Raw genomic sequence first — 26693 nt, 5'->3', positions numbered from 1 at the left:
TTCCAGTCGGTAATACACATACCGTATGATCCCTATTAACCACCCCTGCCCCCATAAGCGCCCCATAGGTCTTTTTTCAATTACAAGAAAACAAGGGCCCCCTCTACAATGATTAAAATCATCTAGAATCGTATCAAAAGTCTGCCAAAATTTGAACAAAGTGAAAATGTAACTTGTCTATTATCCAATTTCTCAGTGGAAAATGATTCATATCGCATAAATTGGGTGGATTATCCTCACTTAAAGTAAAGTTCGACATTATTTTAGCTGTTCTTTAAAATTTTTGAAGTATAAGAATGACATTAAATATTAATATGAAGAGAATACCAAAATAACCGCCTCCTTTTCGAAATTTTCTAAGCGCCCGGGGCGGTTAATAGGGATTATACGGTATTAGATTTTTATAACAGAGTTTGTCATTGCATGACGCAAGGTCATTTAGAAAGTTCAAGTTCACATACATTCCTTTACAGCATTTTTCATGGCGAAACATTGCTTGACGCAAGGTCATTTAGAAAGTTCAAGGTCACATACATTCCTTTACAGTGTTTTTCATGGTGAAACATTGTAAGTTTCTTCCTTTACAAGCCTTTAGGTTGCTTACTTGTATAACTTTATAATGTGGCTTGACCTAGACTCAAGGTTACGTCTTCCTATCCGTAGCTCCAACGGAAGACCTATTCGTTGCTTTGCAACGAGCTCGGCTCTAGTTTTTCACCATATTTGTTGCGCTATAGGCGTATCGCTCGTAGCTCGTTATGTTCACCCATCTCCTTACACCTTTAAGTAATTAATCTATAGGCCTTTTAAATGTTAAGAACTCTTGAATTAATATTAATTACAAGTGTACTATTTCATTTCATCAAATACATGGGACAGGTTGGATATGAAATCGAACATTTTTTTTTAAAGAAAAGTAAATATACGACTAACATTAATGTCTTTATTTAAAGATACTTGCGTGATTTACATCTTGCATTGAGACTCATATTTGGAAAGAGAAATTGTCAAGAAATCTTTTAAATTAATCAATTTCATATGCATAAATTTGTCTATTTCTCATCAATTCAAGTGTTGTCTAATACTCCAAAAGAAAGTAAAAAATATGAAAAGAATATCAAAAAGATAAAAATGAATTTTCTAAAAAAAAAAAAAAATTTATACGTGCTTGTCAAATTAATTAAAACGCCGTTCGTTCCAATCAACTGCAATGATATCGGTACATATGCACTAACTATAAAAGGTGGACGTAAAATTTATAAGCCAGATCATGGATTAGTTATACATAAGTAATCACTGCAGTATTGCAGAAAAGAATTTCTCCAACTTATTAAACACATGCAATCGGTAATTAAGAAATATTCAATTTCGATCTATGAAAGTTTAAAAAGCAGCACATGTAGATATTTAAAAGTTCAAAAAGTTTCATACATAAATCCATAGATTAAAAAGGCTTTGATCCTTTTTATGGAAACAAATGTTTCAGGGTTCAAGCCAAGATCGCTATATTTAATTTAGCGTCGATACAGATAGACAAACAGACAGAGCATAAGAGGATCAGCAGGCATAGTTTTCAAGAAAAACAGTCTCCTCATTATATATCTGTGGTTGGGGCGGCATATAAATGGAACGCGTCCTTTGGTTTCTACTCTTTAATCACTGTTTTGTAACCTTCGTATGTGGATATACGTTAACTGATGAACAGAATTTACACACTGCTCTCCTGACGGGATACAACAAGGACATACGCCCCGGCACGGATAGAAGTAACACTCTGGTCATAAACGCTTCCTTCCTTTTGTTATCTATCAACGAATTCGATTTAAATGCAGGGAAATTATCCCTCACTGGTGTCTTCGCCATAAGTTGGTTTGAGGAGAGATTTGCTTGGAATCCAGCCACGTATAACGCATTAGAAATGACTGCGATTCCACAGACAAAGCTATGGCTACCTAATTTTATCAACACCAATCCTTATGAAGATATTCGGGGACTGGGCAGTGACCTGCTTACAGTTGATGTGTTTTACACAGGAAAATGTACCTGGTTTCCTTTGCAAGCATACAAAGTAATATGTGATGCTGATGTCACAAATTTTCCTTTTGATACCCAGAAATGTTTTATGAAGTTCTTCATTTTTGGTTATCAGCCTAATGCTGTAAATGTTAAATTCACATCACCGCGCGTCGATTTTGACTTATATTCCGAAAATGGAATATGGGAGATCTTGAATTCCGAAACGTACTCGGTGTTAAACATTTATGGACTTGAGGACATTTTTGTAGTATTGCATCTAAAAAGAAGAACAGCTTACTACATAGTTAGCCTGATTTTACCAATATCAGCATTCTCGCTTTTAATGGGATTCGTTTTTCTTCTGCCGAACGAATCAGGTGAAAGGCTGGGTTTTTCCACCACGGTTCTGTTATCCATAGTTGTTTATCTAACGATCATCCAGGATATGTTACCAGCAGTATCCGAACCCAACGTATCCATATTAAGTTACATGCTAGTGACGTATGTGGTGAGCGGGGCTCTTGTAGTTGTCTTCGTCATCATAAGTTCCCGGATTCAATCATGTCCCCATGAGAAGCCTGTCCCTCGATGTCTAGCTCGACTAGTAATATGTTTTCGAAAGAAAAGAACGGAAATTGACGTCGTGGAAAATCTCCAAACGAAGAGTGAGATGACTGACGATTATGACGTCAGCTGGACAGACGTGGGAAGAGTGTTCGATATGACCTGTTTTATCTTATCAGCAGTTCAATTTATAGTCGCCAGTGTAACCTATTTTCTGCTTGTGGCCAAATAGTGTTACATTGTTCATATGTGTACATCCCATGATTGTTCCTTGATGAGGAAGCAAAATAAAATCAGGAATTTGAAGACCGTCTTGTGAATTGCAATCATTTATAATTATTGATAAACTTTTCTTCGGGTCTCAAGAATAGAATATTTATCGTAAATGTGGTGTCTGCTAATGATTGTTACATAGGATGATTTTACCCTATCTTTGGACTTTCAGTAGGGCGTGACTTTCTCAGCGCTACGTAATGGCGAATACTAGTAGATTCTCATTGGTTACGAAATTAATAACATAGGAACTTAAAATTGTTGTTGATAATGACTTATTTCCCACCTCTTTGCCGCGAGAGAACTTTTAATTGGCTATTCACTACACCAGTTGACATTCGGCCGCATTTCTATCATATGTATATTTCAACAGTGAAGGGAAGCTTTGTAAATTTCAGAAGCTAAATAGGCAAAGTCGAGAATGCCACGCCATACTGAAAGTCCAAACTAAGCGTGTAATTCTTCTAAAAATCACAAAATGATTCGACTACTCTCTGCAGTAAATGTCCATTCAAACAGCTCCCCGTTTACCTTTACTCCATGCAATTATAATCATTTTATCCGTAGTTAGTTTTATTTGAACTGTAAAGATCGTGGTGAAAGCATTAAACTATATACACTGCACTGGTAGTTTTTGAATACAATGTACAGTTAACTGTAGGCCTTCGACCCTTGATGCCAAATTTTTGTAATGTTAAGAAGCATCCCTCCTATCCAATGGTTTTTTTTTTTCAAAATTCAGTCACAAAAAAATGAAGCTAAGACCAACTCTTTGAAAAAGTTGTTACAGCATCCAATTTATGTCACTTTTTGTGCTATATGAGTGTGTTGCCATTTTGTTTGTTATTCTTATCAATTTTGTAGAAATCGTTTTTAATTATGCTCCATCTTGCAATGTATCTATGGTAATCATTAATACTTAAAATTCAATAAATATGATTTGAGAGAAAAAAAATTAATTGATTTTTTTTACATCATTTATTTAGTATAAATCATACAATATGCATAATTATATAGAAGCTTCTAAAAATGTAAAATGTAATTTTTGAAACATGATACTATGCAATCAAATGTAAGTAATACATGTAATATACGTACAGTAAATAGAAGTTATCAGAAAAAGTACATATGTTTGATATGCATTACAAGTAAATAACAAGCATAATTTGTATAAGATTAATAAATTCAGTTTGCATATGATTATAAAGGCACAAATTCTAGGTTTCCACTTTTGAAATTTATCTGTGGAAATTCAGACCTCCTGTTGATAAGATATTAGGACTTTACGGCTGCGTAGAGGGTCACCACGAACGTGATCAAGATTACCACGACCCGGATGTAATGACGTCTGATCCAACGGGAAGTCGCCTGTTTGACCCAATCAATGCCTGTAAATTCAGGAGGGATGTCAACGTTAATTAAGAAATGAATATATTTTTTGAAGATTCATGAGGTTATGAACTACGACACTTTATGCCGGTATCTTTCATGACGCGCGTTAGCGTTCATGATAAATACCGGAGTATGCCGGCGTAAACACCCATTCTCAATATAAGGGCACAAATGCCTCTCTGATTTTTAAAAAAATGAAGTTCAAGATAACAATTTTTCTATCAATTACCTTTGAAAGAAAGTATGTGAAGATTTTGTTTCCAGATTTTTTTTCATCAAATTTTAATACATGGAATAATGACAAGACGGTAAAGTAGAGGGTGATTTTATTCAGAAATGTAGCTTGAAATGTACGTTACTCTTTCTTCAATGTCCAAAAAAATATGTCAAAAAAAATGTAGTCATTAAAATCACAATTGGAATATCTCATCTTAACACCAGCACATCCTACCAACTCTGTCAGCAACATATTTTCTCGGCATACGAACGTGCGTTTGATTTTTCCTTTCAAAAAACAAAGGTTACTTTTTGATCCAGATGTACAAAAACATTTTTTTAATATATGCTTTAAATTCTTCTCTCTGTTTTGTTTAGAGCAATCAGTTTGGAATCTTTTTATTTTCTATAAATACTGGAACTTAACATGTACATGTAGTAAAATTCTATTTTGTAGTTACTGTCTTTTTTAACATATATCCATGCCGATTTAGAAAGCTACGTAAATGTAACGTACATTTCAAGATATATTTCTGTTTAATAAAAAGATTAAAATTAATCTAAAATTCATCGTTTTGTTTCAGTTTATTCCAAAAAAGATTCTCTATGTAATCACATTGTGTTATATGTCACAATCACCACTATAAAGACACGATTGCCTCAGAATATGAGTAGGTAACGTACATTTCAAGCTTGTAATAATATGTAAATTAGTAATAAGAAAATATTGAACAAAAAAGCAATTATTGACATAAAAATCATTTCAATGAAGCGTTTTAACGCAGTAATATAAGAAATCATAATGTAACAAACAAGATATATTTGTCATCAACTACATGAATGCCACGTCACTTCGGTAACGTTCATTTCACATATTATTGGGGAGTCCCCTCCACCTCAGTTCATTACCATTCTTTTGTGCTGTTTCGCTGAAATTGACACCGGTCGTAGCCTAGTTACTTCTACCTGTGTGCAAGGGTACAGACAAAAAAAATTAAGTGTCAGACGTATTTTGCTATGATCTAACAAATGCTCGTGTTTGGCCATTGAAACTTAACATAAATCTATTCCGAATATATCCATCGACAGTCGTGTTAACAATTTCATTTAGTATGTTGCAACATCGTTTGTCAAAACACAAACATAAGTGCTTTTCAGCAGATCTGGAAAAATATAACCCAAAATGCAATGATTCAAACAAAACTGAGTATTGTGTGCCTTTCAGTATTTGAAATGTACGTGACCGTCTTGTGTTCTGGGTTTATTTGTTTTGTTTCTTTTTCTTTTTTCTTTTTTTTTTTTTTTTTTACGAATTATAAGCCTATGCATACCTTGTTTTAAATTATCAACAACAATTAAATTAATATTGACGAAAAGTCGCATATTAAAAGTAAACAAACTGCAAAAAGGTTGCCAAAGATGAATTTAAGACACTTAGAAACAAATTTTCTAGCATATGGTAACAGTCTACCACATTTACGAGGATTGGGGGTGCAATTAGATGGATTTATGTGGTCAGTTGTCAAATGGATTGTAACGTTAATTTTGTTTCGCTCGTGTAAACGCAATTCATTGACTAAATAAAAAAAAATGTCAGTTAAAAATACGCAAAATGTACGTTACCATATGTAACGTACATTTCAAATATAAAAATTAATTCTCTTCCACAAGCGTACGTTAGACACGCAATATATTGATAATATTTGAACTTGCATATCATAAGAAATGCATCATACAGGTTTCGTATTCAGAAATATATACCAGGTATCAAAATTATATTACATAATGATTGACCTTAATATATTTTTTTTCCTCAGCAGAAACGTTTCTTTTCATTAATTTTGGGATTTAGCCGACCTCCAACCTTTGAAACTTTCCTTTGCGTACACATTCGAGTGTGTGAAAGTATGAGAATACATGAAAATTCGTGCGAGATTCACTTAATTCGAATTTCATGGTAACGTACATTTCAGTAACGTACATTTCAAATGATTACTTTTCACGTAAAAAATAATTTTTAATTGTGTTAAGCAAAACGTCTTTGCCAGTTTACAGGATACAAGGAGTTGCTTATTCAGAGTCGTCTCATATTTTCTACTTAATATATATTCTTAATGGAAGAATATAGGTAACGTACATTTCTTTCTTATCTCTACGATTGAAAATGTCTTTCATTCCGTAAACATATTTATAAAAGTTGCTCAAATTGTTCAATTTCATGTTACATTATGTAAGTAGGAGTAATTAATCCTTTGAAATTTCAAATTTAGCCCATCAATAAATAAAGGAGAACAAAACTATCAGGTGTATAATCTTTGTGTTTGCTTGTAATGTAGTTGAAATAGAATTAAGCGACAGGGACATTGCACAATAAAAATTATTTATTATCACAAAGAAAATGTGTTTATTGTTATGAAAAGAAATATATATGATACAAGGTTTAACTTATCAGAAAATGTTTACTTGAGAATCAAAACTATATATTACACAGAGGGGATTCAGCATAACATTTGCCTCGGCGACAGTAACGTACATTTCAAATAGGCTACTATATTTGAATTTGGAACTACTTAAATACCCTTTCAGATCAATAATTATATGAATTCTTATTCATTGTTATATGACTATTTATAATGTTGATTTAAAAATTACATCAGTGGTATTTCTTCTAAATGAAAATGAGGCGACATTATTTGAGCCCTTATATTGAGAATGGGTGAAAGCGTTGTAGTTCATATACCTCATGAGTCTTAAAAAATTAAATTCATTTCTAATATTTACACAATTTATCTGTTGAGTTGCCACAAAATTTATTCCGTTCAACTGTCATTTGTAAAGCAAAACAGTTTTGCGCTATAGTTTTGACGCCAAGTGCGGTATTATAACGTAACAATTGAGATATTCATGCTCACCAATTGTAGTTCATGGGAAAATAAACAGTCTTGCTATTTGCAAAATACCTTAAGAAAACTATTTGGAAATGAAAATATTGTGAAATAATCTTTGAATATGCGCTTAATTATTCAGGGAATGCTCCCCCCTTTCAGGAAAAAAATAGGATAAAAGAACGGTTAAAATTAATTGCAGCTGGATATAAAAGTATTTTGAGTTAGCTGCAGAACTGTATAGCTCTCCGAAAAATATACTGACAGACCGTATATGCAGAACTATAGCTCTCCAAAAGAAGTAATTTGACATCTACCGGTCTGTCAAAATTTTTTTTCTTCGGAGAACTACAGTTTTGCAGCTAAAAAGAAGTTATCTGAACCTTTCTGCATTTGACTTGAAAGTCAATAGGATTTTTAATTTGTTTTTAGTAGTTTAGCTCACCTGAGCTGAAGGCCCAAAGAGCTAATTACAATATATGACAGCTCAACGCACTTTTTAAGCTCACATGGTTTTTCGCACAAATTAAGGTCACATTGTTATGATGTAATATTGTATATCGAGGCATCAAAATACATTTTAAAATTATTTGTTCACATTATTTGAGTTATACCGGGGTGTTTCATTTACTAAAACCTAATTCACACATATCAACTGGTACAGTGTAGAACTTTGATATTTTCATGGCTGAAAAATAACTACTCTCATTTGAATTTTTGTGGTTTCTTGCCAATTGCAAATGTCTTTTTATCCGTCCTTTTGAAAGCAATAGCTCTTTGCAGAAACGTAGACATGGACTCAGTTTAGCTACTGTAACTTGTATTTGCTGTACATTTTGACTCTTTAACTCGGGGAGATAACAGTATTTTTCATCTCTTTGACTGCTTTGCATGTTAATAAGGTGGGATTTTCAGAGTCAAGTTTTAATATCTGGACTCATGAGAGATTCATCCCAATGCCAAATTCTAACCTTTCAAACCGTAAATGCAGAGGTTTTTTTCCTTTTCATAGAAGGAATTCATAGAAGGAATTTACTATTTAAAAGAAATAAACAATACTTCATTATCCTTCCCTTTAGCGTGGTTTCCTTTTGCAATGTTATCCCTTTTCGGCGCTACATTTCGACAAAACCAAGAGAAGTATGGTAAATGAACAAAGAATTTTAAAAACTACTTACCTTTTAGAGGAAAATTAAAAAAAAATTCATCCACATGGTATCAAAGAAAGCTCATTTTATATTACTGTTAAGAACCTATGGTAGAATCGTATAGTCGAAACATCGTACCATTTATATATAAATTCCCCTTCGAAACATCCACTTTGGAATCTTAAAATAATAATTTTAAAAGACATCTATGCTTGAACATTAACATTATATAACGTAAGGTTATGTCATTGTACTGCAGTTCGAAAATGGTAATTTTTATTACAACAATGTGACCTTAATTTGTGCGAAAAACCATGTGAGCTTAAAAAGTGCGTTGAGCTGTATAAATATCATTGACAGTTCATATCATGACAAGAAAATGAGTATGCATGCGATACAATGTAACATTGGTACTGAGAGTCACTATACCTTTCTTTGAGATGACGTCATTTTCTAGTAAGATTTTTTGCTCCGGACCTATGACAATAACTGTGTAGAAGAACAACAAGACGCATGCGCCAACTGGGACTAACCACAAGTTCCGGACCGGCGAGGACGGACTGAGATAATAGACAGCTCCGGAAGTTGCGGTCATACTCCACATTAGTACGGGCTGCAAAATATTTATTTTTTCTAAATTAACAATTAAATTAAGCGTTAAGTGTACTTTTCATTGTTTACTTTTACATTTTAAGTCAATTAAATCATACAGGTATTTCATATGTATATTCTAATTGTAAATCAATGCCACTTTAAAACATTGAAAAACGCTGTTTGATTAGAATAAATTTTAATAAAAAGTAGTAATTATAGATGTAAGTCTTACATGTAGTAAATAAACATGATAGTATCAAATCCATTTTTTTTTTACATGTATTGCTTTATATAGGAGTTAAATCAATCGAGTCGTATAACATCAACTGAAGAATGTCACATCAAAACTTTTACATTTAAAATTGTATTTAATAGATCTTTAAGAAATACCTTATAAATTATGGTTTCAGCATCGAACGGTCAATGATAGCTCTCAATTATTTTAAAAGATTTTTTTTATCAGAGAAAAAGAAGAAATTGATTTCTTCAAACAAGAGGCCCATGTGGCAAAAGCTCACCTGATTTACAATGGCTCTCTCTTTCTTCATCGGATTTCTCCCTACTTATACTTATTGTGGCCCATTCTTACCCCCGTAGGTTAATGATTTGAATAATTTAGAATCTATACTACCTCAGAAAGGCTCCACACATGTATTCAGTTCACTTTGAGAGCTATTTAAGCGCTCGTGTATGAAAAAACAGTTTCTTTATAGATACGGAAAGTCACGGAGAATACTGAAGTAAAAACGTAAAGAAATGAATTTATTTTTCCCCTTGTTTCACTCCTCCCAAATATAGTTTCTTGACTAACAAAGAAAAAGAATATACCATAGGATTGTTGCGTTCGTTTCAAATTGCATTAAGGTTTCATCAAAGTTCAGTATGTCAAAATTTATTTTTACAATAGCTTTTTTTTTTGTCCAAATGTTATGAATGAAACCGAAAGTGCATTGCAAATGGCAGATTTTATAGGGGTGTTGTCCTTACGCATGCCATGCTTTCAATTACAGCCTTTGAGACCAATCACGTTCAACTTGCGCTTCATTGCGGATCTAGCCCCCCCCCCCCCCCCCCCCCGTTTGAATTCTTTGTCGGCATCTTATAAGTATTAAACTGGCCTGAAATCAGTCTATATACCCACGTCATGCACTTGCTTTATTAATAATTAATTATTAATAATTAATTAATGTTTAAAAGTAATAGTTATACATTTGATTTATTAATATTTAATTCATGAAGTTACTCTTGGTTTTAACATGTTTAACTCACTATAAATTTCACCCCCCTCTTGAAGCTGGTTGCCCATTGTTCCCAGTGAGAATGCAAAGGCAGGTTGACTCGGCTTGGAGCTTCCACTACCACCACGTACAGATTAGAGCCGGCAACTATCCCCGCAAACATGCACGTGAGAACTTGTAAACCATCAACAGGAGAAATTCCTAACTTGATTAGGCTTTCTAAAAAGTCCATTTTCGCTTGCACGATGGTAAATAAAAATCTATATTTAGATATATTCATTTATGTAAATGATGAGGCGGAAGAGGGGTGCATATCAGATCCTATGATTAAAAAAATTGCACATATAATAAGAAACTATATAAATGTGTCCTCGTATATACGTCATATCTCCCCCCTTGTTGTTGCATTTAAATAAGACGTCAAGGTTAATGCACATTTCACACTAAATCCGGATTTTTTATAAATTGATCGTGTTTAGGTTTACTAGTAATTTTAGTGGGAGAGATTCGTTTCCTAAGAGATTCAGTGGATGGGTGACTCCAATCTCCTATGCAGAGTTGTCGTTCGTTCCTCTCTGAATGTACGAGTCGATGGTAGAGAGTGGGGTGACTCAAAACGCCGAAATTACCGGTTTTTACCGAAATATCGGTAGAAAGCGTAAAAAACCGATGAAATATTGCATAGACTGTGGATATCAATTGATACGGATACTAATCATACAATCTCCCATGCAGATCTAGCTAGCAGTCACTCGTTCCTCTAGCAAAAAACTGACTTTTTAAATGTGGTTGAATCCATGTAAAATCAACTTATTTGTCAGAAGATTAACTAAGTTTAAAAATTGGTCGTAATCAAATCGAAGTCATGTCCTGGAAGTCTGACAGCAAAGGCATGCACTTAAACAATATATTTTGAGAATAAGTAGAAAATAAAAGGATGCCATTGTTTTCAGTTTTGTCTAGATGTGATAAAATCTGCAAAAGCCTGAATTCCATTACAGCTTAGATTTAGCTGCTGGTGTAAACAGGTACTATAGTAAAATCAGTTTAGGTTGATACTGCAAGGTTTTTGAAAACTTCAGTCTGGGGTCATCGTTTTTTGAACAGTATAGTGAATTTGTAAGGAAATATATATATATTGAGTAATGTTTTGGCTAACATTTTACACACCAATTGAAATAGTTTTTAATTCGACAATAATTCCATCAACCTAATCAATACATAGTCATTCTTTAATGTACTTTTCAAAATTTGCTCAACAAATATCTAGATTAGCAAAGAGGAAATTGGAGTCAATTTAAAATTATTTGCAGTCATCAAACCATGATGTATTCCTGCAAATAATTATTAATCAGTAGCTGGTATATAAACATAGATTTTGGTATTCAAGACTATTTTGTATTTAATCGAAATCCCACGTGTGTCCCTTTTCACGGTGTTAAAGATCTACTTTCAGATTCCTTGTTGGAAAGTATTAAGACGTGTTACGTCTTCTTTAGTCTGTTAGTCATGTGCTTCCAGGTTTCACACCCGATGGTAGCACCACTGATCGGTATAGGTGAACCATTGTCGGAGGATTAACACGGGATATATCTAGGTCGGACAAAGCGTAGGACTTCCATCCTTTGGAGCATGCGTGAGAAATTCGAGATTTGGATTTCGTATTAGAGCTGATGGGTATACTCAAATGTTCATAAACCATTCCGTATTGAATTTTGGATTGTCCTTAGTAAATGTCTACTTCTGCAGGCTGTTTTGGGGTTCTCACACGGAATGACAGAACAGATGATTTAGATGCGAATCTGCTAATGATTTTTACATAAAAGATCACAAAATGATTCGACTAATTTCCTCAATAAATGTCTATTCAAACAGTTCCCAGTTGATCTTTACTCCTTGCAATTACATGTATAATCATTTTAACATGTTTAACCTTAGTTAGTATATTCGAGCTTGAAATGGTGAAAAAAGTAAACTATATAGTGTTTAAATTCAGAGTTAACTGTAGACCTTTAACTCTTCATACCAAATTTTTGTAATGTTAACGTTAATTAAGAAGCATCCCTCCAATGCTTTTCAAAGAAGACGGTACGGTTTAAACTTTATTGTGCACTAAAAATTTAATGTTCTTAAAAAGTCATGAAATTGGCTTTAACAATAGTTGAGTAGATGGATATGATAAATCATTAAGGAATATGGCATGAGGAAGGACCTTTCTTGGAATATGACGTCATAAATTTGGTACATTTTTAAGTTTAATGCAGAAAAGCTTCAAAATGACTCGTTTTTCTGCTAATTTTCCTTTAGAAAATAGTGTCTGCCACCGTCGCCCGCTTTAATTTTTGGATATATTGTGCAAACTGCCATGAAAAATCACATATCTCAAAATCTTTCCGGGCGACGGTGGCAGAGTATGTTTTCTGAAAGAAAATTCCACTGAAAATTGATGTCTTCTGCAACTTTTTAGAAAATACGGAAAAAAGCACAAGTTAATGACGTCACAATTAGCATTTAGGAGGTCATATGAGAAAAACCATTTGTGTTTTCTTACTGCACATAATTCCTATGATTCAGAAAGAATGAATTTTAATTTCTTATATCACTTTCATATTTTAGAAAAATATAGGGCTTAATTTATATTGAAACTGTACCTTCTTCTTCGTTCACAAAAAATAGCCAAGTGTTGAAGACCCACTCTTAAACAGGTTGGGACCATTCGCCAAAATGGAATATAATATTAGTCCGTTTGGGATATAATACCTAGCTTAATGGGATATAAATATACCACAGGCACTTGTTTCGGGAATAATTTTTAACCCATAGTATAATACTAACACAAGGGTGTTATTATTATTACTATCGGTCAAAAATTTATTAACAGTGCGACATTTAACTCCGGACACGACATTTGTCCGGACTTTCGCCAACCACTTTTCCAAAGATATGTGGAAACCATTTATATCATCTGATGGGATTTTTTAAAACTTAACACATGTACCAAACTTTACACCTGATTATCTTCTAGGTAAAAAGATATTACACCTGAAATCAAGAAATCCCATGGGATAATGGTGGGATTTTTTCTCCTAACCAATATCCCACCATTATTCTGTGGGAGAAAAAGGTATTCTGTGGGATTTTTTCTCCCATAGAAGTTTGAAAATCCCATAAATGCTTTATAATGGGACAAAATCTCCCATATATTTGTATACAGAAAATAATCTCCCATCTCTTTATAAATGTGGGATTTATCCCATATTTATTTCAAAACAGAAAAAAATTCTCCCATGGGATTAAGAAACAACAGTTTTAAACCAAATAAAGAAAATATTGAACAGTTTAACTACCATTAATTATTTATTTTCATTTAAGTTTCTGTGTTTCCTACACCATTTTTTTATTTCTTAAAATTAACCAATTTGGAGGGCAGTGGGGTAATGTTTTATTTTTCAAATGATTAAATATTTTACATGAAATAGCACTAAAAATCTATATAACTTTCTTTTTTTTTTTTTAAACTAAAAAGACAATTTCCTTGTAAGTTGTATGTAGTTTACCTTCTTTTATTCCTTGTATGTAAATTTTGAATGAGAAAAAAATGCAATTAAGAAAGAACAAATCTTTTTTGTCTATTTTCCTCCTAATCATTAAGGTTAATTTATTGCGTAAGTGCCATTTGTCAAGCTTTACAACAAGATCAGATCCATATATGTTGTTAGATCTTTGCCTGTTTGCTGCACTAAACTGATGGGTTTCCAATTAAAAAATCACATGAAATTGGGGCGAGTCATTCACTCTGAGATTCTCAAAGAGTTTTAAAACTTATTCAGATGAACAAACTGTAATAATTTACCTATTTTTTACTCTAAATTTTCTTTGTATGATCCTGATCATGCCTTGTTTTTGTTCCAATGACAGCTGGAAATTATTTTAGACATAACGAACCCGATCTGACAAATGAACAATAAATAATGTTGAAAAAAAAATCAACCGTCTTCATTATGCACATTTACTGGTAGTTTGCATTAAAAATATTTAACAATTTTACCTTTTCACTAATTTCAAAACATTTTACCTACACCTTAATTAGAAACATTTCCATAATTTTTGACAGTTCATTGAACCCGTTCAAAAATAAATATGATGAAAGGGCATGGATCCAAAAATTGCGGTGGTACTCTACTCAGTGTTTCTTATCATCCAGTAGAAGACAAGTTTTCCTTAGTTCTGTTACTTCTTTAATAAAAGCACTCTGCTGATCTTTTGCTTATTATTTTTGGTACATAAAATAACTATATGCACCATTGACATGGATTCAACTGATAAGTCACCTTAGGCCATTGCAAGTTTCTTCTTTGTTTAACATCTGTATGCACCTTGATTTTAGACACCCCAAAACACATAAAATAAGAGATTCAGGCCACAGTTAGTTAAAGCTCACTATTAATACTAGCGCGGATGCAAATATAGCAGAATGATCATCATGATTGGGTATTAAACTTTTACTTCAGCAATCTACATGTAATTTAAATAAGATCATTAGATGTTAGACCCGCACTCATACTCGCTAAACTGACTGTAGTGACTATGTGAGCAGATCTAACATCTAATTTTAACTAGATTGGTACTTCAGTGGCTTAAATTTATTCAACTTCTTTCAGGAATTCAATTTTCTTGTCATAAATGCATATTGTCAATTATTATGCTTCCTGTCAGTTTGTCTCTGTGACATAACCCATATACCCTACTATTCTTGCATTATGTTCTTATGATTTAAATACACTGTAGCATAAACATACTATGCCGAAATAGTGCTCTACTATGGGTGGCACTGCACATGTAGCTCTCCCATCTGTCAATATATATTATTTCAGAGAGCTACAGTTCTGCAGTACTTAACACTTCAGATGAAAAATTAACATTCAAAATAATTCTTTTAAAATAGTTTCTTGCAATACCCCCCCCCCCTTCAGTCAAATACTATTCTCTAAAACTATCTGTGCATTATACCTAAAGCATGGAAAGTTCAAAATTAAAGAAAAAGATTATGACGCACGTTGCACAAGGTGACATATTATAATAGGGATGCATAATAATAACATTAGTGTAGTATTTTGCATGTATTATATGCCTACATGTATTATAGTAGTCAGGGTTTGACACATAGTGCACTCGCACCATGTGTCAAACCCTGCATGACTACATTTTTCTTTTTAATGAAATATAGTTAATTAACAAGGCTTTCTTTTCATTCAATTCATGGAATCCGGGGGGAGAATGAAACATAAAGTCTTATTTGGTCATTACACTTGTTACTGGAGTATCTTTTTTTTTTTTTATTAACACATACTTTAACATCTAAAATAATCTTTGTTGTAATATTTGAGTTTATAGTATGATATCATCATAATTGTTTTAAATAGGGGTGTTTTCAAACATTCATAAATAAATCAATATAGATTACAGAGAAAGTTTGTATTACTTCTATTAATTCAAAATTTTCTCAAAACCCCAACACAGGTAAAGTTTGACATCTGGGTATTTCACTGTGTATTAAACCACTTCCTGTGTATAGGAATTAGGAGACAGATGGCCACAGGTAGACTGGTAGCTCCCAAGGCATTCACACCTGTACAAAATAAGCCCCTCCCTCACCTGGAATTTACCACCCGGTAAAAAACCTCTGCCTTTAGGCATAGTGCATGCAAAATAAAACACTTTTAAATAAATATGCACACTTCATGAATTCCCTAGTTCATTTAATAAAGGTACACATCCCTTAATTTTACATTTAAGGAAATATGCAAGGTATCTTACCTACTGATAATTTTTCAAGAAATTCTATATTTAAACTTATAATACATGTACCATATTACATATTTTTAGACAAAAAATCAGCATGCATTTCCAGGGATTTTGAAAAGATATTAAAGTTTGAAAAATTTTGCATTATTCAAAGAAAAAATGTACAAAAATTACAAAACATAAATTCCAGATTTTTTTTTTCATCAAAACTGTTTTAGAGGAGATTTACAAATCCATATATAGACAATAAAAATATTGCACACATGTCCTTCCTTTAGTGGAACTATTGAACTCCAGGGAAGAACCCAATAAAGTGCAAACTACATTGCGCATGACCTTAAATGCCTGTTTATCAATTATGTAAGAGAAAAATAAATTAAAGAACTTGTTCTAATTAAAATAATGAAAAAAATCCTTATTTAAGCCTTTAAGTTTAATTTTTAATTAAGAAATTTGACAGATGAATAAAAAGAGTATTCAGTAATATACAATATAATACTTATTAAATTAATTCTCTAACTTAGTTCCATTTAGATATTCAATATTCAGGTCAACACTCTTTACATGAATGAATTATCAACAGTTTTGTCCTTAAAGTTTTCAATGGATCCACAGATCATGAGATGATGTCTCCTTTTATGTGTATGTATATATCTGTGTATACTGAAAAAAAGAAAGTTGCTGTGTGATGAAAAGGATAATAAAGAAGTCTCTGATGAGACTGTAGCTCTACTGGTCTGTATGCATAACAAAGAAAAAGAAGCACTTGGATTTGAAATTTTGCGACAGCATTAAACAGAATTATGTATCTAAGTGTAGTCTACTTGGTGCCACATTACATTGAAATCATACCAAAATTGTAGGTGGAGTAGCGTTTTAAAGGAATTTTTATACAGAAATTTCTATTTTTAGTAACCATGGCAGCACTGTTCATTGAAATTTAAAAAAAAAACCAATGCACTATGTACCTTAGTGCAGTCTACTTGTGTGCCAAGTTATATTGAAATCAGAATAAAACAGAGGAGTAGTGTTTTGAAAAATTACAGACAGATGGACAGATAGACAACGGACAGACAACGGATGGACAGCTAGACGGACGGACAAAGGGACACCTTCCTATCGCATAAGCTCTTCTGGTCTCTGACCAGTAGAGCTAAAACAAGAGGCCCATGGGCCACATCGCTCACCTGAGAAGCTTTGACTGGGTCATGCAATTCTTAACCATGGATCTTAATTTGGACAATTTAAATTCCCTATTGTAGCCCCGCCCAACTCCCAGGGGTCATGATTTTGAATAATTTAGAATCTACACTACCCCAGGATGCTTCCACATAAGTTTCAGCTCTTCTGGCCCAGTGGTTCTCTTGAAGAAGATTTTTCCTATATATTTCTATGTAAAACTTTGATTCCCTATTGTGGCCCTGCCCAGCCCCTAGGGGTCATAATTTGAACAATTTAGAATCTACACTACCCCAGGATGCTTCCACATATGTGTCAGGTTTTTTGGCCCAGTGGTTCTTGAGAAGATTTTTTAATGACCCCACCCTATTTTTGTCTTTCTTTAATAATTATCTCCCCTTGTGAGAGGACCTGGCCCTTCATTTTAACAATTTAAATTCCCCTTCACCCAAGGATGCTTTGTACCAAGTTTGGTTAAAATTGGCCCATTGGTTCTTAAGAAGAAGTCGAAAATGTGAAAAGTTGACAGACGGACAAAATGTGATCAGAAAAGCTCACTTGATCCTTCCGCTCAGGTGAGCTAAAAATTATCAAATTTGTTTTTTTTCAATATTAAAGAAATAAAACTGCAGAATTCAATTGTAAATGGTTGGTTGCGTATTACCGTAATTATTCAAAGTAGTTTTTGTTGTATGGTTTGAAAAATTTTATTACATTGTATTCCTTAATTCTTTCTATTCTCAAAAAGAATTACCTTTGCATTTCTTGTATTTACAAGGGGGACAAATCTTCAAGGTACATGTACACTATATGTCAGTATATATATCTTCATTTTCTGTTAAAGGAAAAAATAGAATAAATCATACAATATCAATTACATGTACATGTATAATAACAAAGCATGGATTAAATTTTCACCAAATTTAGAAAATGAATTGATCATGTTGAGTATCAAACTATCAATCACTCAAATTTCTCAATCCAGCCAAAATGACTGACACTAAAATTCACCCTAAGAGGACGAAGTACAAAATATTAATTATTTTCATCTCTAAATATACCATAAATGAAACTTTGTGCATGTTCTGCATACAGTTACCAGTATCTGTACTATAGTAGTTTTATGCCCTTGAGAATTTTTCATGATGTCAGATGATGCCATATTTCCATGTCTGTTTTTATATGCCTGTCTTAAGACGGGACGTATTATGTTATGCATGTATTATAGGCTTCATGTTCGTCCGTCCATCTGTCCATTCGTGTCCGGCTCATAAATTGAATACTATTAGGCCTAGGATTGTCAACTAATACTTCTTGGGTAGACGGTGTGACACACACAAAAAGTAGGTTGCTCTGATCTTCAGTAAAAATGCTATGGCCAAATATGAAAAATCCTGTCTAGCCTATTTCAAGGTCACTGTGCCCTCATAGTTGCTTGTGTTAATTAAGAGTTCTTGATGGCTATATTCCAGATAAAGATCTTTCAATTGATTTAATGTAATTAAAAGAAATTAATGTTTTAGTGTATGATTAAAACTAAATTAGTATTGTATAATATAATTAAAGCTAATAATACATGTGTTCATTGAAAAAAAAATTTACATTTCAATTTTTATATATTTGCAACAAATTGCAGTCATGTCTCACTTAGAATTTTATAGTCTAAAGAATGATTTATTTTTTATTTTTTTATTAGACTGTAGCATTTCCATTATTTCACAAAATATTCAATAAACAATTTAAAGCTGCAGATAGATATTTGTTAAGCTCTAACACAGCCAGTTTAGAATTATATGATGTATTATTTAGTTATAATTAATCCCTACACTGTAAGTCTCTTAGAGATGTATACATGTACAATATTTTCAACATGATAAGAAATGGAAATTAGATCATTGAAATCTGTTAATCAAGGTTACCTGATTTTCTTTCACTCTAACCAATTTATGATTATTGAACAATATTTGACGGACATATCATGCTGTGGCGGGGCATTTTATTTTTCTCTGTGGTAACTCTTTGAAAGTTAAGAGAGTTGATTTCTTAATAATTCTACGGGAATGTAAATTAGGCAGGTCGATAGGTTAGGAGCTAAGAAGGCCTAATATTCATGAAAATCTCATGTGCACCCATCTCTGTGTCTGACGCTTAGGAGGCCACATATACATGTAATTCTTGTGCGGCTACCTTTGTGTTTGAAGTCAGTGGGCGATGACTATTGAAATTGGGAGTCCTTGTGTAATTTAAATCTATGCTACATTAACAAAGCAGGTTATACTGCAACATTCATGAAAAAGTGAACTTTATTTCTTAAATATCCAATTCCCTATCAATTCTAACAAAAAATCATATTATTAGTAATAAAGCTAGAATGTTTTTTTTTTCAGTTTAAAGTAATAAAAAATATTTTTACAAATAAATATGTAAAATAAAAAAGTCTTAGCATTTGTGTCTTTTATTATTTACTTACACATAAGGATCAACATGCACACAGATGTATAATTTTCCCCTCAAAAGTACATGAAGATAACTTAATAATGATACTCCTTCCTATGTATTCATGGTATAAAAATAAGTTTAGCAGTTTAAAGATTGATTTTCACTCAAAGTTTTAAGACTGTTTTTCAGAGATTAAAAAAAAACCATTTTAATAATTGATTATATCAATAATCATGTGGGTACATGTCTTATGTAAACTTCAGAGGATCAACAAATTTTCTAACAGAGATTAAGTAATTTGATATTTGGATACAATATAATTAGGAGTTTTTGGGGTGATTAGTTATGTCCATCATGACATGTAATATATTTAATCATTAAACACTGATCCCCATATTATATCTCAAAAATTATCTTGACAGCAAAAAAAAAAAAAAAAGAAGAAGAAGAAAGAAAAAGAAATAATACTTGCAACACACGCAATGTGTGTTAATCCCTATATAGTACACTACAGTAGTGGGATACTTTTAACCATGTCTGAGAGAAGATAAGAATTAATTTTCTAATCAGTAATGCTGATGACTGTAATCAACAATGATCAAGATACTTATAAACTGTAACTTGCAAATTACAGACAAAGTTAGACATGACAATATATTTCTATGTACAATCACCAGCTTGTGTACACATTCAAGTCATTGAGAATATTCGAACGAACGAGTACTACAACGTTAATTGTCATTGAGGAAATTCGAACAAAAGAATAATATTCGGATGTGTATAATTTTCTGACGATTATTTACTTTGTTAACTTGTATAATGTACTACTGAATATCCCCATCGACTAGACTGCTAGGTTTGCAAACACTTTACCACTGTTTACAGTGAAAGAAATTCATAACATATGAAGACACTGTAAGTCTGTTTATAAAATCAGAGGAAACGGGATGATCTTATACTAGATCTTTAGACTAAAAAAAAATCTATGATCCATGCAGTAACATGTGAAATAAATAACAAATTCAATAATTCTAAATCTACTTACAAAAATAGAGCAGGTCTTTGTCAACATCATGTGGAAATTTCCTCATACATGTAATCTCTTGTCGCCGTTTTTTTGATTGGCATTGGGTAATTCTAGGGATTTAAATAAAAATGCATCCTTCTGCACAGAATTTTTAAGAAGTGAATTCATAGATAGAATATTGCTGCTTTTTTTATTTATTTGTTTATCTTTTTTTTTAATTTAAACAATGCACAGTTCACGAGCAAAAAAAAAAAAAAAAAAGAAATGAAATAAATTATCAGGCCTATTTTTTCTGACTTTTGTTGTTGTAAATACTACCATAGATAATACCGTACCCATGGTAGTATTTACAACAACAAAAATTTAAATAATGGTAATTAAAATGTCCAATACCAAAAATATTAATATTTTAATATAAATGGGACATCGATCATGATCACTGAGAACATGATAAGAAGGAGGAGGGTAGGGGGGGGGGGTAGTCTCTGTGTATCTCTAAAATAAAATGTTTCCCTTGAAACGTCAAGAAAACTTTATTTGCATGGTCAGCGTTTGAAAGTCCAGTCAGCAGTACATAGCCTCAATAAAGCCCCGTCTTCTTTTTCTTCACGGCATTTTGATATATTGTTAACCTTCTACATGTATGATGTTCAAAATTGTATCATTCACCAAATATCCTTCATGTGATAATCAATAGCTAGTAACCTATAAAATTTTGTCTCTTCAAATCCCATTTTTGTGAAACGTAGAATGAAAAATTAAAAGCTATTATACGAGTATTCATTTTACTTTCATAAACATGATTCAAGTTTATATTTTTAAGGGGGAAAATATATACAATTTATTTTATCGTTTGCTATCAATAATGAATGGTGTAAAAATGTTGGATTTAATTTTTAAATTGAAAATGAAAAAAAAAAATATGACTTCATCAATCCGGAGGTTTAGTAAAGCACGGAGTTTGTTTTTCATGAGATTCAGTTGTTAATTCGACTCTCTGAGTGTTAATATCCCCTGTGTATGTTTTGTTAGTTCCAAGCAAATTGTGACAGTTTTGCTACCTGTGGAAAACAAAAGACTCTTAATTGCCTCTAGGTATATACATACATGTATCATACCCTATCGAGATCTGGGGTGAAGATATTGGATTCTTGGAAGTTAGCAAGGGGGGGGGGGGGGTAGGTTTAACAGCAGACTTAAGTTGCTTTATTAGTATTCAAACATTTACCACGTTTACTGCAAAATTAAGAAAAACAGGTTATACTACAGAAGTTGATAATTTTTTCTTTGAAATAAAACTCAGATGACAAATATCAAAAAAAAAATCACATTGAGCTTAACTTAGGATCGACACCCCCGTCCAAAAATATAGTCCCGTCCAAAGCTAAAGCGTTTAGAAGTCAACAGAGTCAATATCTCGAAGTGGGGTCTTGTGACGCGTTTATGAATATGTCCTATTATTGTTTTTAACGATAATATAAAAATGTATCATTTATAAAATTTTATAGCTTGAACTTTAGTTGAAAGAATATTATATGTCCGATCTGGGACACTAATCATAATACGACACTCTCTACAGAGTTATGTCCCTTTCTAGTACGTAAGTTATAGATTTAAAATACTTTTGGTCTTTATGTTTACCTGATTTATTTTTTCATTTAAACAATAATAGCCAATGTAACTTTTAATTTAAGAAACTTTGGACGAAAAAGAAATTTTTTGAAAGTTTTATAGAGAAAAATGACAATTTATAGATCATTGATTTAAATTATAGTAAATACTCAAAGAGGTCTTCTTAGAACTGTTGGTATATAAAGAAAATAATGTGTTCATTATATTATATATTATCAGGAAACATGTTTTAATGTTATTCTAGAAATCACAATTTCACACATAAATCGTTCAAATTGAAGAAATAAATGAAATTAAAAATAAAATAAGAAAACTGAACGTAAAAGATATATCAGATGTAAATTCTGTATGAAAAGTATACACATGTAGTTAACTTTCCTACCAATAATCTTGTATTCAAAGTGTACAAACAGTACATTTCAGATAGATACAGAACTTGTGAAATAAACTAAATAGGGATACTAGCACTGTACAAACAGTACATTTCAGATAGATACAGAACTTCTGAAATAAACTAAATAGGGAAACTAGCACTATTGTTTAATATCAAGCATCTCAGGTTTTTTTTTTTTTTTAAATATGTATTGAAATCTTCCGAGATAGTTCAAACTTAGCACTGCACATCAACACAAAATACAGAATAAGAGCAATAGCATGTTCTTTCTAAATGTAAAATGATAAATTGTAAGAGGATTAAAATTTTCATAGGGAGAATCCATCATCATGTAATACTCTGTCAATCGGAGTGGTGTGTTCTCTTGAATGAGCATAACTTTTTTTATTTCTCAATGAAATTTTGCCAGCTTGGTATTATTTTGCTCGCAATAGCATGTACTTTCTAAATGTAAAATGATAAATTGTAAGAGGACTGAAATTTTCATAGGGAGAATCCATCATCATGTATTACTCTGTCAATTCTCTTGAATCATGAAATTTTGCATTGGTATTATTTTGCTTGCAATAGCATGATAAATGTAAAATGATAAATTGTAAGAGGACTTTTTCATAGGGAGAATCCATCATGTGTTATACTCTGTCAATCGGAATGAGCATAATTTTTTTATTTCTCAATGTTAAATAAAAATTGATGCCAATTTGGTATCATTTTGCTTGCAATAGCATGTATTTTCTAAATGTAAAATGTAAATATAAATTGTAAGAAAAATTTTCATAGAGTACATCATGTTAATCTCATGTAATACCCTGTCAATTTTCATAGGGAGAATCCATCATAATGTTATACTCTGTCAATCGGACTGGTGTGTTCTCTTGAATGAGCATAACTTTTTTATTTCTCTATGAAATTTTGCCAGTTTGGTATTATTTTGCTCGCAATAGCATGTACTTTCTAAATGTAAAATGATAAATTGTAAGAGGACTAAAATTTTCATAGGGAGAATCCATCATCATGTAATACTCTGTCAATCGGAGTGGTGTGTTCTCTTGAATGAGCATAACTTTTTTTATTTCTCAATGAAATTTTGCCATAGCTTGGTATTATTTTGAATGGTCATAACTTTTTTATTTCTCAATGAAATTTTGCCAGCTTGGTATTATTTTGCTCGCAATAGCATGTACTTTCTAAATGTAAAATGATAAATTGTAAGAGGACTGAAATTTTCATAGGGAGAATCTTTCATCATGTCATATTACTCCGATAATTGTACTTGAGTCTGGTGTGTTCTCTTGAATGAGCATAATTTTTTTATTTCTCAATGAAATTGTGCCAATTTGGTATCATTTTGCTTGCAATAGCATGTATTTTCTAAATGTAAAATGATAAATTGAAAGAGTACTGAAATTTTCATAGGGAGAATCCATCATAATGTTATACTCTGTAAATCGGACTGGTGTGTTCTCTTGAATGAGCATAACTTTTTTATTTCTCTATGAAATTTTGCCAGTTTGGTATTATTTTGCTTGCAATAGCATGTACTTTCTAAATGTAAAATGATAAATTGTAAGAGGACTAAAATTTTCATAGGGAGAATCCATCATCATGTAATACTCTGTCAATCGGAGTGGTGTGTTCTCTTGAATGAGCATAACTTTTTTTATTTCTCAATGAAATTTTGCCAGCTGTACTTTTTAAATGGTATTATTTTTCATAGCTCGCAATAGCATGTACTTTCTAAATGTAAAATGATAAATTGTAAGAGGACTGAAATTTTCATAGGGAGAATCCATCATCATGCCAAATTTCTCTGTTAATCGTACTGCTGTGTTCTCTTGAATGGTCATAACTTTTTTATTTCTCAATGAAATTTTGCCAATTTGGTATTATTTTGCTTGCAATAGCATGTATTTTCTAAATGTAAAATGATAAATGGAAAGAGTTAGGACTGAAATTTTCAAAGGGAAAGAATTAAAGAGATAAAAACAATTTCCATTCTCCTGTAGGATAATATATTCTATAAAACATTATGATAGAGAACTTTTAATCCTATTTGTGACAATTATGGAACTTCTTGTCCCATTTCACAACTTATGGGATAAAAAATCCCATGTAAGGTTAAAAATGGGAATTTTGATTCTTTAGGAGAAAAAATCCCACAGAACTCATTTTTCTCCCACAGAATAATGGTGGGATATTGGTTAGGAGAGAAAATCCCACCATAATCCCATGGGATTTCTTGATTTCAGGTGTAATATCTTTTAAACTGGAAGATATTCAGGTGTAAAGGTTAGCCCATGTTGTGCGATTAAAAAAATCCCACCGGATGACATAAATTTTTTCTATGTATCTTTGGAAAAGTGGTTGGCAAAAGTCCGGACAAATGTCGTGTCCGGAGTTAAATGTCGCACTGTTTATTACAGAAACAAGTGCCTGTGAAATATACAGTGCAAAAAATGAAAAATTTTATTTTGGCTATAAATGTTATAAATCCGCATCAAGACACTTATAAAAGAATAACTTTTGGTTGACAAGCTTTTCTGTATTGCCTTTGTTTAGGAGATTGACTAAGATTTACTTCTTGGGGATCAATCTTACAAACCGTAGTGTTGAAGAAAAACGTGCTTACTAAATGTTATTCCTTTTTTAGCTCATCTGAGCCGAAGGCTCAAGTGAGCTTTTCTGATCACATTTTGTCAGTCGTCCGTCCGTCCTTCCGTCTGTAAATTTTTCACATTTTTGACTTCTCAAGAACCACTGGGCCAATTTTGACCAAACTTGGTACAAAGCATCCTTAGGTAAAGGGGAATTTAAATTGTCAAAATAAAGGACCAAGTCCCCTCACAAGGGGAGATAATCAAGAAAAGACAACAATAGGGTGGGGTCATTAAAAAATCTTCTTCTCAAGAACCACTGGTCAGAAAAACTGAAACTTATGTGGAAGCATCTTAAGGTAGTGTAGAATTTAAATTGTTCAAATCATGACCCCCTGGGGAAGGGCGGGGCCACAATGGGGAATCAAAATTTTACATAGAAATATATAGGAAAAATCTTAGAAAATCTTCTCAATAACCACTTGGCCGGAAAAGCTGAAATTCAAGTGGCAGCATCCTGGGGTAGTGTAGATTCTAAATTGTTCAAATCATGACCCCGGCGGAAGGGTGGGGCAACAATTAAGAATCAAAGTTTTATATAGAAAAATATAGAAATCTTTGAAAATCTTCTTCTCAAGAACCACTTGGCCAAAAAAGCTGAAACTTAAGTGGAAGCATCCTGGGGTAGTGTAGATTCTAAATTGTTCAAATCATGACCCCGGGGGAAGGGCGGGGCAACAATGGGGAATCAAAGTTTTACATAGAAATATATAGGAAAAATCTTTGAAAATCTTCTTCTCAAGAACCACTGGGCCAGAAAAGCTGAAACTTATGTGCACATGGAAGGATCCTGGGGTAGTGTAGATTTCAAAATGTCTAAATTATGATCAGTGGGGTAGGGTGGGGATGCATTATGTATTACAAGGGGAAATCTGATAAAGAACAGAATGGTCAAAGCTTCTCAGGTGAGCGATGTGGCCCATGGGCGTCTTGTAAGTATATTGATGCGGATTTATGATAACGATAGCCAAAATTTTTTTATACCTCTTTTTTTACACTGTCAATTTGTATTCCATTTGGGATATTACATCCCAAACTGACTATTACATCCCCTTTGGATGAGTGGTCCCAACTTGTGCTAAATGAGTGTGTAGCCATTTTGTTCGTTTTGACATGTAATTAATTTCGCAGAACACGTTTTTAAATATGGTCTTTTTGCAATGCTTATATGGTAATAATTAATACTTAACACCTATTCAATCAATAAATATGAAAATATGAGGGAAAAACATTAATT

General features: G+C 32.4%; 2 protein-coding genes and 1 long non-coding RNA gene across 3 annotated transcripts; 1 reads left to right on the top strand and 2 right to left on the bottom strand.

Annotated features, from left to right (window-relative positions):
* The first annotated feature begins 1624 nt into the window (after window positions 1-1624).
* LOC134277215 (acetylcholine receptor subunit alpha-like) lies at window positions 1625-2812 on the top strand. Its single transcript, XM_062759533.1, has one exon. It carries the CDS (start codon window positions 1625-1627, stop codon window positions 2810-2812), a length of 1188 nt encoding a protein of 395 aa, XP_062615517.1.
* Window positions 2813-3934: 1122 nt separating this feature from the next.
* Window positions 3935-10569, bottom strand: LOC134277217 (uncharacterized). Its single transcript, XM_062759534.1, has 3 exons — window positions 10358-10569; window positions 8924-9107; window positions 3935-4241 (listed from the first exon to the last, which is right to left on the bottom strand). Exons 1-3 carry the CDS (start codon window positions 10556-10558, stop codon window positions 4129-4131), a joined length of 498 nt encoding a protein of 165 aa, XP_062615518.1. The 5' UTR covers window positions 10559-10569; the 3' UTR covers window positions 3935-4128.
* A 5505-nt stretch (window positions 10570-16074) lies between these two features.
* On the bottom strand, window positions 16075-20872 carry LOC134277216 (uncharacterized). Its single transcript, XR_009994215.1, has 3 exons — window positions 20795-20872; window positions 18065-18145; window positions 16075-16794 (listed from the first exon to the last, which is right to left on the bottom strand). It is a non-coding gene; the product is annotated as an uncharacterized LOC134277216 (long non-coding RNA).
* Between the last annotated feature and the right edge of the window lie 5821 nt (window positions 20873-26693).

This window comes from Saccostrea cucullata, unplaced genomic scaffold (genome assembly GCF_032062105.1).
Source record: "Saccostrea cucullata isolate Sc308-1 unplaced genomic scaffold, CSIRO_AGI_Scuc_v1 ctg6072, whole genome shotgun sequence".
Classification (NCBI taxonomy): Eukaryota; Metazoa; Mollusca; class Bivalvia; order Ostreida; family Ostreidae; genus Saccostrea; species Saccostrea cuccullata.
Note: the sequence above shows the minus strand (reverse complement) of the source record. Positions and strands in the feature narration are given on the sequence as shown.